Source organism: Pezoporus occidentalis, unplaced genomic scaffold (assembly GCF_034315485.1).
Source record: "Pezoporus occidentalis ecotype Australia unplaced genomic scaffold, CSIRO_AGI_Poc_V1 ctg10, whole genome shotgun sequence".
Taxonomy (NCBI): domain Eukaryota; kingdom Metazoa; phylum Chordata; class Aves; order Psittaciformes; family Psittacidae; genus Pezoporus; species Pezoporus occidentalis.
Genome location: NW_026912779.1, coordinates 1,715,959 through 1,731,914, shown reverse-complemented (window position 1 = coordinate 1,731,914; position 15,956 = coordinate 1,715,959). Strand labels below are relative to the sequence as shown.

General features: G+C 50.5%; 1 protein-coding gene across 2 annotated transcripts in view; it reads right to left on the bottom strand.

The window, feature by feature from the left end:
• SPTBN1 (spectrin beta, non-erythrocytic 1) overlaps positions 1-15,956 on the bottom strand; it is a 95,018-nt gene that overhangs the window by 44,454 nt on the left and 34,608 nt on the right. For both annotated transcript variants that reach the window (XM_062609086.1, XM_062609096.1), the window contains exons 2-7: positions 9,086-9,237; positions 4,392-4,565; positions 3,001-3,092; positions 2,065-2,145; positions 1,215-1,330; positions 138-250 (exon numbers count right to left, since the gene is read on the bottom strand). In XM_062609086.1, coding sequence (XP_062465070.1) covers positions 138-250; positions 1,215-1,330; positions 2,065-2,145; positions 3,001-3,092; positions 4,392-4,565; positions 9,086-9,237 — 728 coding nt within the window. The remainder of the gene's footprint in view (positions 1-137; positions 251-1,214; positions 1,331-2,064; positions 2,146-3,000; positions 3,093-4,391; positions 4,566-9,085; positions 9,238-15,956) is intronic.

Here is a 15,956-nt window from a genome sequence, read left to right as displayed (position 1 = left end):
AAAACACACTCAAACCCAAAGCCAAAACCTACCATAGAGTGGACTTTAAAAAGCCTAACACCCAAAAGAGGGGAAAATACATAAAATCAGTACTATTTCAACTGTTTCCTCATAATTTTCTATTGGAACTTGCAAACCTTTCCGATACGTTTTCCTTCGACAGCTAAAGCCTTCATCTTGGAGAAGTAGTGGTAATATGTCACCACGTAGGTGATGATTGACTTTTCATCAGGATGGTCAACACTGATATCTGCAACGCAAACAGGAGTCCTCTTAGCAGACTGAGGGTGCAGGGGTTAAAACAACACAGCAAATCGTGCAGCAAGGGCGAGCCACGAGAGGTGGGGTCAAGGGCAGTTCAGCTCCCAGGAGTTCTGTCCTGATCAGAAATAAGCTGGGCAGCTTTGGACTGGGTCTGGATCACTTGGTGGTGCACAGCACTGTACTCTGCCGTTAGGAAGTGATGCTTTATCCCTCTTAGTGTGGTTACGGTGCATGGCTGTGGGCTGTGGGCCTTTGAGTCAGGCTCCAGGCTTTGCCACAGCTTGTGCATGGCCAAAAACTTCCCTAGTGTCAGTGTGCATTGACAGAACAGAGTTAACTGAGGACTTCGGTGCTGTGTCAGCATTCAGAGAGAGGAATTCAAACCAAAGGGTTTGTCTGTCCGGGCAAATCTGGGAGAAACAGGTGGAAAACAAATTCCTTTCCTGCAGCAATTCAGAGGCACTGGGAAATAAGCAAGAAGCAACTTGCCCAAACACACAGCCCTGGGATGAGAAAGTTTCCTGTCCTAGCACTGGAGCAGCCTTCAATGCACACAGGCTGGAACTCACTGTCAGGCTGTGATAACTCGCTGTCAGGAGGTGGTAACTGTGTGCTGAATTGACATCATTCACCTCCCAGCTCACAGAAGGTGTTTCTCAGGGTGGATCAGAAGGATGCCTCTAACTGGGATGATTTTGTGTATACATGGCCAGACCAGTGATCTTGCCAGATAGGGCAAAACAAACACAGGATTAAAGGCTCTCCTGCTGCCAGTGCTCAGTTTTCTGCAGGAGACGTCTTCCATTCTCTCCTTCCCTCCCTGGCTGTACAGGTCAGGCAGCGGCATCCTGCTGCTCTTGAACCTAAAAAGCTATCACAAAGCTGTGCCCTGCAACAAGGAGGGGTGGAGAAAAGAGCCCACAAAGAGCTGAAACTGCAGGAATTCTTACCCTCAGGGTCCAGGAGCTTGGTAAGACCAAGGTGTTGCTCGGCGAGGTTAAAAGCATTCTGCAGATTGTAGTGTGCATTTGATTTCTTCAGCTTGTCAAAATCAATCAGATCAGGCCTAGACAGGAGGGAAAATTCTTCAGATTTCCCAAAGCACAACAGATACATGAACCAAGCTCTCCAAACCTCAGAAACGCCCTTGTGCTTGCCCAGTAGCCCCGTGTATTTCAACAGCAGTATTAAAGGGATAAGTAACACCTAGCACATGCCACGGCAGAGCCTAACCCATGGAGAGAAACAGGACAGCTTAACAGTGAAGGTGACCCTGGAGAAGAAAGGAACAGAGTTGTGATCACCCAGTCTCTCCTTATGCCCATGTAAGTGTGCAAGCTACCCCAACAACCTCACTGAACTTGCCAAGGAGCAGCATCCTAAGCACATCAGTCTAGCACCACATGATTCTATGATTTCTTTCCCCTCCAGGCTGTTGTTGTGTGTGGTTCCCTCCCAGCCCTGAACTCTGGCAAGCAGACCCATCACTGGTTACCCAACAGGTACAAGAACTTCTCTTCCAGCCTGGTCACTCACAGACCAAAACAATGATGGGTGTAATTGTCTTGGAACCAAACACAACCGGTTTTGACACGGGATGCTGTTGCCCACACGAGCTCAGTGACCACAAGAGCTGTAAAAGCCCTAAAGCAAGGCAAGTTGCTGTAAAACTCCCATTAATTCTTCAACTTCCTCCTCTCCATGGACTTCCAAACCAAGCTGCAAAGTAACTGCAAACCCCCATGCACACGGCAGCAGTCCAGGCTTTCAAACCCCAGAAAGACATTTACCCACACGTACCTGTGCTTGTGTATTAGTGCGTTGAAAGCCATCCCATCCCTCCAGCTCGTTGTGAAGTTGTGAATGTTGACGTTGGGGTAACTGATGGGACAAAAAGCAAGGAGAGCACTATTAGTACAGCATCCTCTGTCATTAAAAGCTGATTTCTTACATACAATAAGGAATGACACCCTTATTGTAAACCCAAGGGTGGGATATCAGCATCTCATGATGGACGATCTATCATCATGACTGTCCTCTCATCAGAGGCTGACTAGAGGTAAGTGTACCTCATCTGCTCTTGTAACCCCCCCAGAACTGCAATGCATTCCAGACAAAAGCTCTGCATGTCCTTCCAAGCGATCACTTGAAGCTATTACTTTATAACTTGCTGCCCCAGCTGTGAGGTTTCAAATCCCTGCAAGTCTAGAATAATGCTGAAGTGCCCCAAGTCATTACAGGGACATTAAGTTTCCTGGGGAAACATACTGAATGTCTACAAATGGAGATTTAATAATGCAAGAAAGTTGCTGTCAGAGAAAGACACTTTGGAAATATTTCCATAGACATGGAAGGAGGGAAAAGTTGGTGGCAAACATCTGAAGCATCATTATTTCTTCAGAATAGGGTGAAAAAGAGTCAGCATGTTACTATATCTTCATGGATTATGCTTTAGTGGAAGGTGTCCCTGCCCGTGGAAGGGGGTTGGAACCGGATGAGCTTTAAGATCCCTTCCAATCCACACCAGGCCGGGGTTCTATGATTCTATGGCTATCAGCCTGATACTGATACGTTCATCCCACAGCATTAATACAATAAATTCAGAGTTTTCTGACTTGTAAGCCTCAATTCGCTTCTCTTGGATGGCTCCACTTCATCACAGATACATGAAATGATTTCAGTGAAATCTCAGAGCGCTCTAAGAGCTTCGGAGAGAATCCCTGAATCCCCACTCACCCGGCTGTCTTCATCTGGCACCACAAAAGCAGAGCATCTTTAGCAGACTTCTTCTCCTTGTTGTCCTCAGTCTCAACACTGATATCTTGGATCTGAAATGAACACAGGGGTTTTATATATTTCTCTGTGAAAACACAGTTGGCCTGTTTTGAAAAGGTGAAAGGAATTATAGCAGAATACAAGCACCAAAGGAAAGCTATGATGACAGGCAGGGGGAAGAAGGCGAATGCTCTTCCTCATTTAAGAGCATTCAGGTCAAAAAGCTTCTGCTGCCCTTATTTTACTGGGGATTACTCTTTGTTTAGGTTATTCCACTGACAGACCAGTTTAACCTTCATGAAGCAAAGTGATTTCCAGCTGCCAAGGCAAACCCTGCCCTGTCCAGCACTATGGGTTCACCCTGCGAGGTGTTTCCTGTGGGAGAGGGGAGTATAACAGCTACCAGTGTCAGCAGCATCACAATTTGCTAGTCCACATTGCAGGCTGTCCTCCAGCTTTTAAAGAGAGGAAAAGGGTTAAAAATAGAGGGAGGAAAAGGAAACCACTTTTTACTTCATGTGGACCAATAGATCTCATTTTATGGATATAGTTCACTGCTTTGTAAAAAGGATACTGTAGCTTCAGTGAAGTGCCACAGGAAGATAGGCAGGCACTTTCACGTTAGGAAGACATTGAGCCACACCAACTTTAACAGACTGTTACAGTTATTAGGTATTTATTGCTATGATATTTATTATAGATTTTATATTTATGACATGAATTTATTATCCTTTCTGCAAAAGGACTTTGCAGCCTTTTCGAACTGAGGGCAAAGGCCAATGTGCATCTTGCTGGAAAAGAAGAAATCTCAGCAGCCTTTAGCTGGGACACTAAACCAGCTCCTGTGGGCACCCCTCATCCACTTCAGTGCCAAGTGAGCCAGTTACTGATGCTCACCACTGAGGTGAAGAGCAGCTGAGGGCAGCACTGCCTCCGAGGTCCACAAGAGTGTAGAGGTCTATGAGAGGTTCATATTGATGAGTAATTTCAAAGTAAACTTATGACTCCACACAGGAAACTCCCATTGGATGCTACAGCAGACTGGCAGCATCATGAAGGCTAACTTAATCCTAAGGATTAGATTTAGGTGATAGCTGTGAAGGGCCTGGGAGCACTCTGCTCTTCAAAAGCCCAATGAAACACATTACAACCAACCATGGAAAGCTCAAATGTGTGTCTGTCTGTGTATGCATACATACACTTCATCCCTGGCAGTGTTCAAGGCCAGGTTGGATGGGGCTTGGAACAACCTGGCCTGGTGGAAGGTGTCCCTGCCCATGGCAGGGGGTAGGAACTGGATGATCTTGAGGTTCTTTCCAACCAAAACCATCCTATGACTCTATGGCATTTACCTGGAATCTCAGGATAATAGTCCAAATAAGGCCAAGCGTCAGCCTGTGATTCCCATCCACAATATCATGGGATCCCATGTTTTCTAAGTGCACTCTTTGCTCTTTCAGGAACTGGAGGGCTTTATCAACATTCTCCAGGCAATGGATGCGCATCCTTCCTTTAGTTGGTTTAGGCTAGAAGGTAAAAGGAAGAAGAAAAGTATGCATTAATGTAGGTGGAAGGGAAAACCCAAAAGTGCTTGATAACGCTTGAGTCCAGGCAGGTGGGTCACCATCACCACCTATCCTCTCCCAGCCAGCAATGCCACGTGCATCCGTTCTTCAAATTCAATGGACAAAACCACTCCTTGCATCTTATGATGCACTCACACAAGGATAATGGCAGCACATGTCAAACCCATGGGGGAAATGCCAGTATCCCAGACCTGAGCCGCACACACCAGGAGCCCATTCCATTTGCCTTTCAAAGGGCTTTCCCTGCTTGCTTCCTCCAGTTTTCCTCTCTAGTGCATTCATTCCCTAGCAGGACAGGAAGAGAAATGATTTTGTAAGGCTCATGATGCCACACCTGCTATAATTTCCCAAGATGCTTTTTTGCTTAAAGAGATTCTGCAAGATAGAGATATGAAACAAACTGATAACCGGTGGAGGCAGGCAGCAAAGGGAATTGGTAATGAATGCTCCAGAGTATCTGCAAATGCAGACATGCACTTGTCAAAAAGGCAGCTCAGATCTGGGCTGTAAAAAACTCCTCACCAAACAAATGGCATTGGGTTTTTGTCAGCTGAAGTGGGATAAATCGTGTGAAAATAGCAGAGATTTATTCCAAGGCATTTTAACTTCCTATTTCCTTCTTCATAGGAAAAGAAAGTAAAAACCATAATAATAAATCAGCCACAGCAACAGAGCACAGCTTTATGGAGGTCCAGTGTAAAAAGCCATGAATATATGTTCATATAGACTATATAGAGAATATATATATATTATAGAGTCTGCTGTAAACCCACATGAAGTTGAAGGCACTTTGCTCTGCAGACAAGGATTGCAGCTGAACAGCCTGTTCAGTGCTCAGACCTCCCCAGAGGTACGCAGCCACCTGACCTAACTTCCTTGCTTCCTGCAGTGAATGCAATCAACTGCCCATGGAAATCCTGACTGGGTCCAAGGGGAAGGGTTCAGCCAGAGCCGTGTCACTGTCCCGGCAAACAGCAGCCTATGGAAGGGTGCTGTGATAGGACAAGGGGTAACGGGTTCAAACTTAAACAGGGCCAGGTAGGACAGAGCCTTGGGTGCCATGGTTTAGTGTGAGGTGTCCCTGCCCATGGCAGGGGGTTGGAACTGGATGATCTTAAGGTCCTTTCCAGCCCTAACTGTTCTGTGATTCTATGAGATGCTTGCCAGAAGGATGCCCTCAGGACACACAAACCCCACAGGTCATCGGTTTCACTTCAGCGTTCAGGTAGCTCAGTTCTCCTCCCAGGGCTGGGTCATGATGCAGACAAAGTCAACCTGCAACTCCCAGCAAGGGCAAGAGTTCCCAGGAGCCTGCCACTGCTTTGGGGTCTAAAAGTCCCTCTGGAGAGGCACAGATTCCATGTCCCCACCATGCAGGGTGAGGAGCCATGGTGTGAGCGGGAGCAAGAGTGAGGTTATGTGTTTGGCCAAAACCAACTGGAGACCCATCACTATGGGCAGGGACCCATCCCTGGCAGTGTTCAAGGCCAGGTTGGACACAGGGGCTTGGAGCAAGCTGCTCTAGTGGAAGGGCTCCCTGCCCATGGCAGGGCTTGGAGCTGGAGGAGCTTTAAGGTCCCTTCAACCCAAACCAGGCTGGGATTCTATGACCTGGCCAAAACAATGTGAGGGACCCCAAGAAGACCAAAGGTTCCATTTCTGTGTCGTGTCCCCCCCCCCAGTTTAACCCACTGCCTTGCAGCAAGATGAGGAAGGAGCACCCGCAGCACCCAAGGTGTGGCTGTGCCCGCCACGCTGTCCTGCACAGCCTCACAATGAGTAAACCCTCACATTTACTGGGCTAACACAGATCCAGGCATCAACAAGAGGAAAAATTGTCTTACATCAAAAATCTTCCCTTTTCCAACAGAAAACTCACTGCAGAGAATGGGCTCGGACCGTTCGACCTTGGAGCACCCAGGAATTGTTAGGAATTCACTAATCCTTTATTTAGCTATGGAAGAAACTGAGCTAAAGGCTTATTAATCTGCTGGAAACAGTTCTGAGCTGTCTGGGACAAGCTGGGTAACAACTTGTGCAAACAAAATCATGACTGACTTTGCATCCTGGCTGGATCCTTTCCCACTTTGCTCAGGGAGACCTCCCCATGCTATCCGTTTCCTTGCAAACACTCTGCTGTGCACGGAACTCCGTGTAGCAAGGTCTGGCCGAAAGGCTGGGATCGGGACTCAAGCTGAGCAAAGACAGGGAGATGCAGATGTTGCCCCTGCTGGATGCTCTCCTTCTGGGTTTCTCCAGCAGGTTTTCAAAGGTTCTGGGTTTTCATCACCAAAAACCACACCAGCCTTTGAGAAGCGCAGGGTTTGTGCAAATGAGGCCGGAGGTCTTGCAAAGGGCAAAGAGCAGCCCTGCTGCCTGGTTCCTAGCCCAGATCCCAGACTCTGCTCTACAGGAATATGGCTCCAGCTTCACTCTGAATCCCAGTTTCAAAAGAGAGAAAACAATTCCTGTTTGTTCTGCTGCAGCAGTGAGCACACCATATTAAAACAGTTATCCAGGCTGCTTCCTGCGTTTGTTTGTTGCTTGCTAACCATTTGATGTTCCGTGTCTTGATTCTGTATAACAGCCTGCCTTTCGAGCTCTGCTTGGGTGAAGGAGATGTCAGAGCCTCACCAGTACCAGCTAAACTAAATTCCAAAGGGCTGGAGAACACCAGCAAGTGGATGCTACGTGCCAATCCTCCTGGAATAGTTCTGCTGTGTGTAATAGTCTGCAGGTTTAGTGCGTTGCGTTATCTGTGGTGTGTTTGCAGAGGAAGGTGTGGTGGAATGCACTGTTCAAACAGAGACTGCTGTCCTCCATCCTCAGATAAGGAAGCTACAGGAGGAATTTGTGGCGGCGCAGGCAGCTGCCAGCCCCATACCCAAACCATGATGCAAGACCCAGCATTCTCCCCACCCCAAGGGCTGCGTAAGCCCTGTTTGCACGTTCAGATCCTGGGGAGAAAGATGTCACTGAAACACAGAGAGTCATGGGACTGCCTGGCTGACACTGAAAGCCCAGCCTTGGCGGGCAGATGGGGGGATTCAAACAGAGGTTGAGGATTCAGACAGCAAACATGCCACTAATGGGGCACGTTGGTCTTGCTTATTCGTAGAATCCCAGCCTGGTTTGGGTTGGAAGGGACCTGAAAGCTCCTCCAGCTCCAAGCCCTGCCACGGGCAGGGACCCCTTCCACTAGAGCAGCTTGCTCCAAGCCCCTGTGTCCAACCTGCCCTTGAACACTGCCAGGGATGGGGCAGCCACAGCTTCTCTGGGCACCCTGTGCCAGCGCCTCAGCACCCTCACAGCAAAGAGCTTCTGCCTTATCTCCAACCTGAACTTCCCCTGTTTAAGACTGAACCCATTACCTGTCACTGTGTGAATATATGTAATATTCCTGTATGAATAACACCAGCCACCTGCAGCGAACAGCTCAAACCTGACACCTCACTGAAACAAAGGATTTGGCAGAGAGAGAAACAGGTTTTGAGCAAACTGGAGCTGGCAAACACTGTGGTTAGACACCTCCATCCACAGAATGCCTTCAGGAACACAGGGGACTTCTTTCTACACACGTCAGAGCTTCCTTACCCTCCCAGATGCATTCAGAAAGCTTCCTCTCTTGCCTCACTGTATACACACGTGCTGTGGGCCATATGTTCAATTCATTAACCAGAGTCTTAAGCCATGGAGCTCCCATTAATAGGAAGGCTTGATGACAAGCGATTACACAGTCGCATCCTCATGTAGCCTTGGGTCTTAGCTAAAGACCCGTCTGTCTTTGAAAAGATTGCTGTAAATTAGGCAGCTAAGAGCAGAGCCATCATTTCAGGAACTGCAGGAACAGCTGGTACCTGTTCCCTGATACTCAGTTTTTCTCTTGACACCCAGGTTTCCTGTCATGCATCAGCATCTTTCACTACAGGCATTTTCTTACTCATCACCCCCTTGTGCAGGTATCGGGGCTCTCTCAGCATACCCAAAGATAGCACCTGAACCATTTAAATTCAGTTTAGACAGTTCCCTAACCAAGCCTTACCTATCCTAGCAAAATGAGTAACCCAGGAGCACTGCTGGGCAGTCAGGTGCAACTAACACCACAAGGAGAACTCCTCCAAAGGTTCCTTTCTTCCCTGGCAGTGTTCAAGGCCAGGTTGGAACCAGGGCCTTGGAGCAAGCTGCTCTAGTGGAAGGTGGCCCTGCCCATGGCAGGGGTTGGAGCTGGAGGAGCTTTAAGGTCCTTTCAACCCAAACCACTCTGTAAGTCTATGATTCCTTTGATTCCCACTGAGATCAATAGGGTGATGCTTTAATGGTGTCTGGATCCAGCTGAAGCAATGGACTTCTTTTGAACCCTCAATACTCAGTTTTGCTGCGGTTCAGTTGAGCCAAGGCTTCATCAAAAACCCACCCAAAACCAGAGCAAAACCCCACAGCGAACATGAGTGAACACTTACAAGTCTCTCCCCCGAGAGCACTTCCAGCAGCTTGATGAGCATCCTTCCATCCCGAAGGTCAGTGTACAGATCTGTAATCCTGCATGACACACGGGCCAGGTGGGAGTTAACCCACTTCGTGAAAGTCTTCTTCTGAACTGCCTCCCGTTCATCTGGTGGGAAAACAACACAGAGTCACTCAAAACGAAGCACACTTCAGGTACCTAGGTGAAAACGTGATGCTCAGACATGGCTTATATGAAAGCTATGGCTTGTCCGAGCACAAACATTGAAGTAATTGGAACTTCTCACTGAAATTCCACCTTCCTTCCCATTTCATGACATTTTCTAGTGTCAGTGGGAGTTCTGTGGAACGCATCTCAAGCGCAGCTTGCAGACTGACTTGCTGCTCGGGTAAGCAGCTTTCTCTACGTGTAAGGAGGTCTGTCGTAGAGCTACACTGTAAAAGCCTGTTAAGACCAATCAAACTGTCCAGTAATTCATCAGGTGTTATCTTCCACCGCTGGAAGCACAGCCCAACTTCTGCTCTTGGGTACACACACAAACCCACAGCAGGTCCCCTGAAGTCACCAGAAGTCATCTCGGATTAAGACAGACCCAAAAGAGAGCAGAGAGCAAAGCTTCCCAGCTACTTTTCCCCCTTACTCCAATACTTATGTGCAGGTTCAGCATTGGTAACTGTATTTACGCTATGTCAACATGAACTTCTCCATAACTGCATGTTTCAAGTAGAGCTGCATTATTTAAAGCCATAGACAAACGGGTTCTTTCCACCTTCCCAGTCTTTCACACCTGTTTATACACGAAAACGCTGGCTACAAGAGCTCTACCAATGCACAGCCCCACTAAGGTCCACATCAGTTCAGAGCCCTCTAAGCAGTGATCTGCCAAGCCATGATCTCTCAGGCAGAAAGTACACATCTGTGTGGTTAAATTCTTCAGCCAAGGGCTTGCAACGGGGCCTTGCTGTGTGAGCAAAAGTCATTTCACTGAGCTGGGAACTGCTGCAGACCAAAGGCGTTAATACCAGGTGCTCACACTTGGACTGACTCAAACGCGGGCAAGGAACGGAAAAGAAGCTGAGGCTGGAGAGGACAGAAGGTTGAGAAACAAGCAAAGGAGACAGTAAGAAATCAGGCAGTAGGAGGGGGGTGAGGAGGAGGAAGAGCACGCCAGCAGTCGGTGGCAGTTTGCCCAACTGCACAAACCCCACGCTACGATTTCAGTTCCTCCCATGCACTTCTGAACACACTCTTGCTACCCACGTGCTAAGACGCGACCAAACCCAAGGCGCTGAAGCTGCCCCGTTTGTAACAGCTTTTACGGACCACAAGGTGTGAAACGCATGAGTGAGGCTTGGAAAGAGACAAAAGGGAGGGTTGGTGATAAAAGAGATGTGCTTCCATGAGCTGGCAGTTTGCGGTACTCCTGCTGGCCCTCCCTCTGAAGCAGGGGATCGCTGTGACATAGGAAGCGAGCAGGAAGTCAGCAATAACCACAAGGGAATAATAGAAGAATGACAGTCATAAAGAACAGGCAGCACTGTGTGAGCAGAGCACGCAGCTGGTCGCAAAGCCCAAAGCTTGTTGCACCATGGCAACACCAGAACCACAAGCATTACCTCTGCTCTCGAGAGCTGCAGCATCTCAGACCCATGCTGCAATTCATACCAGTGGTGCAACAACACAGCTTGTTCCATCTTGGGTCCAAGAAGAGAAAACCCAACGCATCTGACTCGTAGTAATAGTTGTCCATCCAAGGAATGATTTAAATATAGCCTACTAACCTTAAATATGTATCTTCTGCACTATTTATAGCAAGTTCCTGGGAATGCTGCCTCTGCCTGTCTAGTAATCCATGCTTTTTAGTTAAAATATTGCCTTGAAATGAGTCGCAGAAGGAAAACTTTGCAACAGTTGGTGCTTTTCAAAGAGAATTCCAACAGCAACTACCACATCTCCCTTCAGCAGCTTGAACTAGACCCAAAACAGCTCAGCAAGTTTGCTTGTTTAATCGCTGTGGTCTCTGTACAGAGGCACAACATTCAGGGATCCCTGTGGTTACCCTCATTCCGAAGAGAAATGTGGATGTACGGGATCCCAAAAATAGAGTTGGAAATAGAGAATGTTTTGTTAAACAGAAAAGCTACCAAATGCCATCCCGAAGCCACCCATTAAACAGCCTTTGGTCAGAAGTTGGGGTTATCAACAACCCTCCCAGCCTGGGCTCACAATGAGAGCAATGGGTGGGGAAAGCACATCCATGTGGTTTTAGTGAACGAAGATGAAGGGTTAGGGCCTAATTCTGAACAGACTGAAGAGGTGATGGGGGAAGCACAGCGAGGTGCCAAGCCAGGGTGCAAAAACTTTGGTGCCGTTGTGGTACCCAGCACCAGCGCAGGATCAAGCTGGTCAAAGCAAGTCAAAGGATGTCAACAGGGATCACCCCAGGCAGCCCTTTCAGGAGGGGGTAAAGGGTCCCTCTGACAGCCCAGGGGCACCTACCCAAAAAGGCTGCCCTAGAGAGGCCCTAAAAGAACATGTAAAAGTGTGTTCTTAAAGCAGTGGGATCCAGGGAATGAACCCTCACAGAGTCCCAGTGACGACTCCTCTTCTGGGCTGCCTCAGCATCCTTATGCACCCTGAATTACCAGGGACCATCTCCCATCCTGCTGGAGGCTCTCAGTGCTCCGGTGCCTGATGCTAGCTGCTGTCACACGTGTTTTCTTCAGCCTGATTCAAGCGCAGGTGCTGCCTCTTCCCTCCTGCCTTCCCCTTTCCTCCCCTCTCGCTCTCTGTGGCCCTTGATTTCCTGTTTACAGCAGAGGTTGAAGGGCTCGGGGTGGTTTTTCTGCCTCCGCTCTCAGTCTTTGCTCCTCTCACCTGATCCCCACCCATCCTCTGCAGCACCCGCCTCACCCTGCTCACACACCATGGAAACACAGCAGGAGAATCTCAGAGCACAGCTGCTGTGGTTCCACTCACCCAGGAAGGGCCCTGGATCACGCACTTGATGGGGCAAAAGCAGCTCTGATCCCCCACTGACACTACTGGGGACAGGCACAACAGAAGGGAGAACCCCAACGTGGTTTGGGTTGAAGGGACCTTAAAGCTCCTCCAGCTCCAACCCCTGCCACGGGCAGGGACACCTTCCACCGAGCAGCTTGCTCCAAGCCCCTGTGTCCAACCTGGCCTTGAACACTGCCAGGGATGGGGCAGCCACAGCTTCTCTGGGCACCCTGTGCCAGCACCTCAGCACCCTCACAGGGAAGAGCTTCTGCCTAAGAGCTCAGCTCAGTCTCCCTGGCAGGTTCAAGCCATTCCCCTTGGCCTGTCCCTCCATCCCTTGTCCCAAGCCCCTCTCCAGCTTTCCTGCAGCCCCTTCAGGCACTGGAGCTGCTCTCAGGTCTCCCCTTCAGGAGCCTTCTCTTCTCCAGGCTGCCCCAGCCCAGCTCTCTCAGCCTGGCTCCAGAGCAGAGCTGCTCCAGCCCTCGCAGCATCTCCGTGGCCTCCTCTGGCCTCGCTCCATCAGCTCCATGACCCAGAGCTGGATGCAGTGCTCCAGGGGGTCTCATGTAAGGCACAGCCTTTCCTATCCCCACCTCGCTTCACTCCCGTGTTGCTCCCACAGTGTGGGAACACAAACCAAGCCCACTTGGAAAGCGGTGTGACGGGAACTGCTCAAGTTAAAACCTCCCCTGAGCATTTCTACACGGTGTTTCACAACAACTGCAGGTTTTTGCAACGCTTTTATCAGCCCTTTCAAACTGATAAACTCTATTTTTCAAGCTCTGGGGTTTCAGGTTAAAACAAGCGCAGGATTAAAACCAATGAACTTTTGCTCTCTTGTGAGACCTCACCTGGAGCATTGTGTGCAGTTCTGGTGTCCTCAACATAAAAAGGACATGGAACTGTTGGAACAAGTCCAGAGGCCACGAGGATGATCAGGGACTGGAGCACCTCCTGTATGGAGACAGGCTGAGAAAGTTGGGGCTGTTCAGCCTGGAGAAGAGAAGGCTGCGTGGAGACCTCAGAGCAGCCTTCCAGTATCTGAAGAGGGGCTATAGGGATGCCGGGGAGGGACTCTTCATTAGGGACTGTAGTGACAGGACAAGGGGTAACGGGTTCAAACTGAACAAAACTTGAACAGGGGAAGTTTAGATTGGATCTAAGGAGGAAATTCTTTCTTGTGAGGGTGCTGAGGCACTGGAATGGGTTGCCCAGGGACGTTGTGAATGCTCCATCCCTGGCAGTGTTCAAGGCCAGGTTGGTCAGAGCCTTGGGTGCCATGGGTTAGTGTGAGGTGTCCCTGCCCATGGCAGGAGGGTTGGGACTGGATGATCTTAAGGTCCTTTCCAACTCTATTCTGTGATTCTATGTTTCAGAAGACACATTTGGCTGGGCACAGAACACAACCGTGACTCTTTTACATGCAGCGCTGTGTAAAAACCCACAGTCTGAGGGCCAGGTGCCTCCATGAGCGATGACACCAGGGATTTAACATCAGCAACAGGCCCCAGAGCGCTATTTCTGGATCTCATGCGATCGTTCTGACAAACGTCCTTCCTCCTCTCAAAAGCCCAGGTTTAGATGGTGAAGATTAACTGAAACCAGAGGGTAAGGGCGGAGCTCGGCGCGTCCTGCAGCTTGTGAAAACATCGGCTTCCCAAGGGTAAAGAGAAATGCGCCCCATGCAAAACATGGCCAGCAGGGAAACGGAAGCTGCGCTGCCGGCGGGATCGATAATGGAGAATCCAACTTATCTTGAGGCAACACTGGGAAGGAAATTTCCTTTCTGCGGAAACCCCCCCGCCAGTAGCCCCGGCACGGCACGGGGAGCCTTGGAAACTGCAGCGCTGTGATTGCGGGACATCACGGAGCCTTTGTTTAGGAGCGCGGTAAATAAACGGGAGCTTGTGCTCTGAATGAGCACAAAGCAGGGGTGGATGGGGGCACCAGCAGGCATCGAGCCCCTCTCTGCCTGGGGAGAGGCGCTGCTTCCTCCGGGGTGATGAGAAAATAACCTGGCCTAAGTGTAGGTGACTTCCTGAGAGACAGGAGGGTCAGTGGCTGCGTCCCCAGTGTGGGGCAGAAGGAAGGGGTGACACACACCATCCTCCCTGTCCCACCTCAGCTATACCGGCTGGGACAGTGTAACAGTGGATTGGCCCTGGGAATGCACACTGCAGGAACTGGGTAAGAGACACATGGGTCCCCTTGACTCCTTTGCTATCCCATGTAGAATCATAGAAAAGTTAGGGTTGGAAAGGACCTTCAGATCATCCAGTCCCAAACCCCCCGCCATGGGCAGGGACACCTCACACTAAACCAGGGCACCCAAGGCCTCGTCCAACCTGGTCTTAAACACTGCCAGGGATGGAGCATTCACAACTTCCTTGGGCAACCCATTCCAGTGCCTCACCACCCTCACAGGAAAGAACTTCTTCCTTATATCCAATCTAAACTTCCCCTGTTTCAGTTTGAACCCGTTACCCCTTGTCCTATCACTCCAGTCCCTAATGAAGAGTCCCTCCCCAGCATCCCTATAGCCCCCTTCAGACACTGGAAGCTGCTCTGAGGTCTCCACGCAGCTTCTCTTCTCCAGGCTGAACAGCCCCAACTTCCTCAGCCTGTCTTCACACAGGAGCTGCTCCCAGCTTGGTTGGAAGGGACCTTAAAGCTCATCCAGTTCCTCCCCACCCCGTGCCACGGGCAGGGACATCTTCCGCTAGAGCAGGAAAGTGTCCTTGTGACCGCAGCACTAACGGCTGCTGTGACAAAGGTTACCTGGGCAGCTGCCTGCTTTCTAAACAGAGCCTGGAGCCAGCCTGCTCCCTTCATACCGGTCAAACCGCATTCGCAACAAGTGACCTTGACTCCCTCTCAAACGGGACGGCAATGGAAGGTTTGGCGCAGGTAAAACGACCTCCAGCGTGCAGCAGCTCCTGCCTCTGCGCCCGTCGGATCAGCAGCAAAGGGGCTGCTCCCAAAGGAGCTGGGAGGCTGCTGGGGAAGTGGAGGGATTAGAGCACTGAGCGGCTGAGATTGGTGCTGGGTGCGTGCACAGCATGTGGGGCAGCCCGGCATCAGAGCACGGAAATCCTCCCTGCCCAGCCTGGCTGTGAGCAGCTCACTGGGTGCATCAGCAGTGTTTGTGGATCGCAGAATCAACCAGGTTGGAAAAGCCCTTCAAGCTCATCCAATCCAACCCCTGCCCAGCACTGCCAAGGCCACCACTAACCCATGGCACTGAGGCCTCGTCTCCACGGGCTGTGAACCCTTGCAGGGATGGTGACTGCAGCCCTGCCCTGGGCAGCCTGTTCCAATGCCTGAGCACCCTCTGGGGCAGGAATTGTTCCTCAGCTCCATCTAAACCTGCCCTGGTGCAGCTTGAGGCCGTTTCCTCTTGTCCCATCCCTTGTTCCTTGGGAGCAGAGCCCAGCCCCTCCTGGCTCCATCCTCCTGTCAGGCACTTGTAGGGAGCCATCAGGTCCCCCTGAGCCTTCTCTTCTCCACACTGAACCCCCCAGCTCCCTCAGCCCTTCCCCATCACCCCTGTGCTCCAGGCCCTGCACCAGCTCCGCTGCCCTTCTCTGGCCCCACTCCAGCCCCTCAATGCCTCTCTCGCAGTGAGGGCTCCAGAACTGAACACAGGATTCGAGGTGCAGCCTCACCAGTGCCCAGCACAGGGGCACAACCCCTGCCCTGGCCCTGCTGCCGCACTGGTGCTGATCCAGGCCAGGATGCTGGGGGCTTCCTGGCTGCCTGGGCACAAGCTGCTCGTGTTCAGCTCCATCACTCAGCACCCCCAGGTCCTGTTCATAAGCAGCTTCCAGCCTGGAGCAATGCAGGGGGTTGTTGTGACCCAAGTG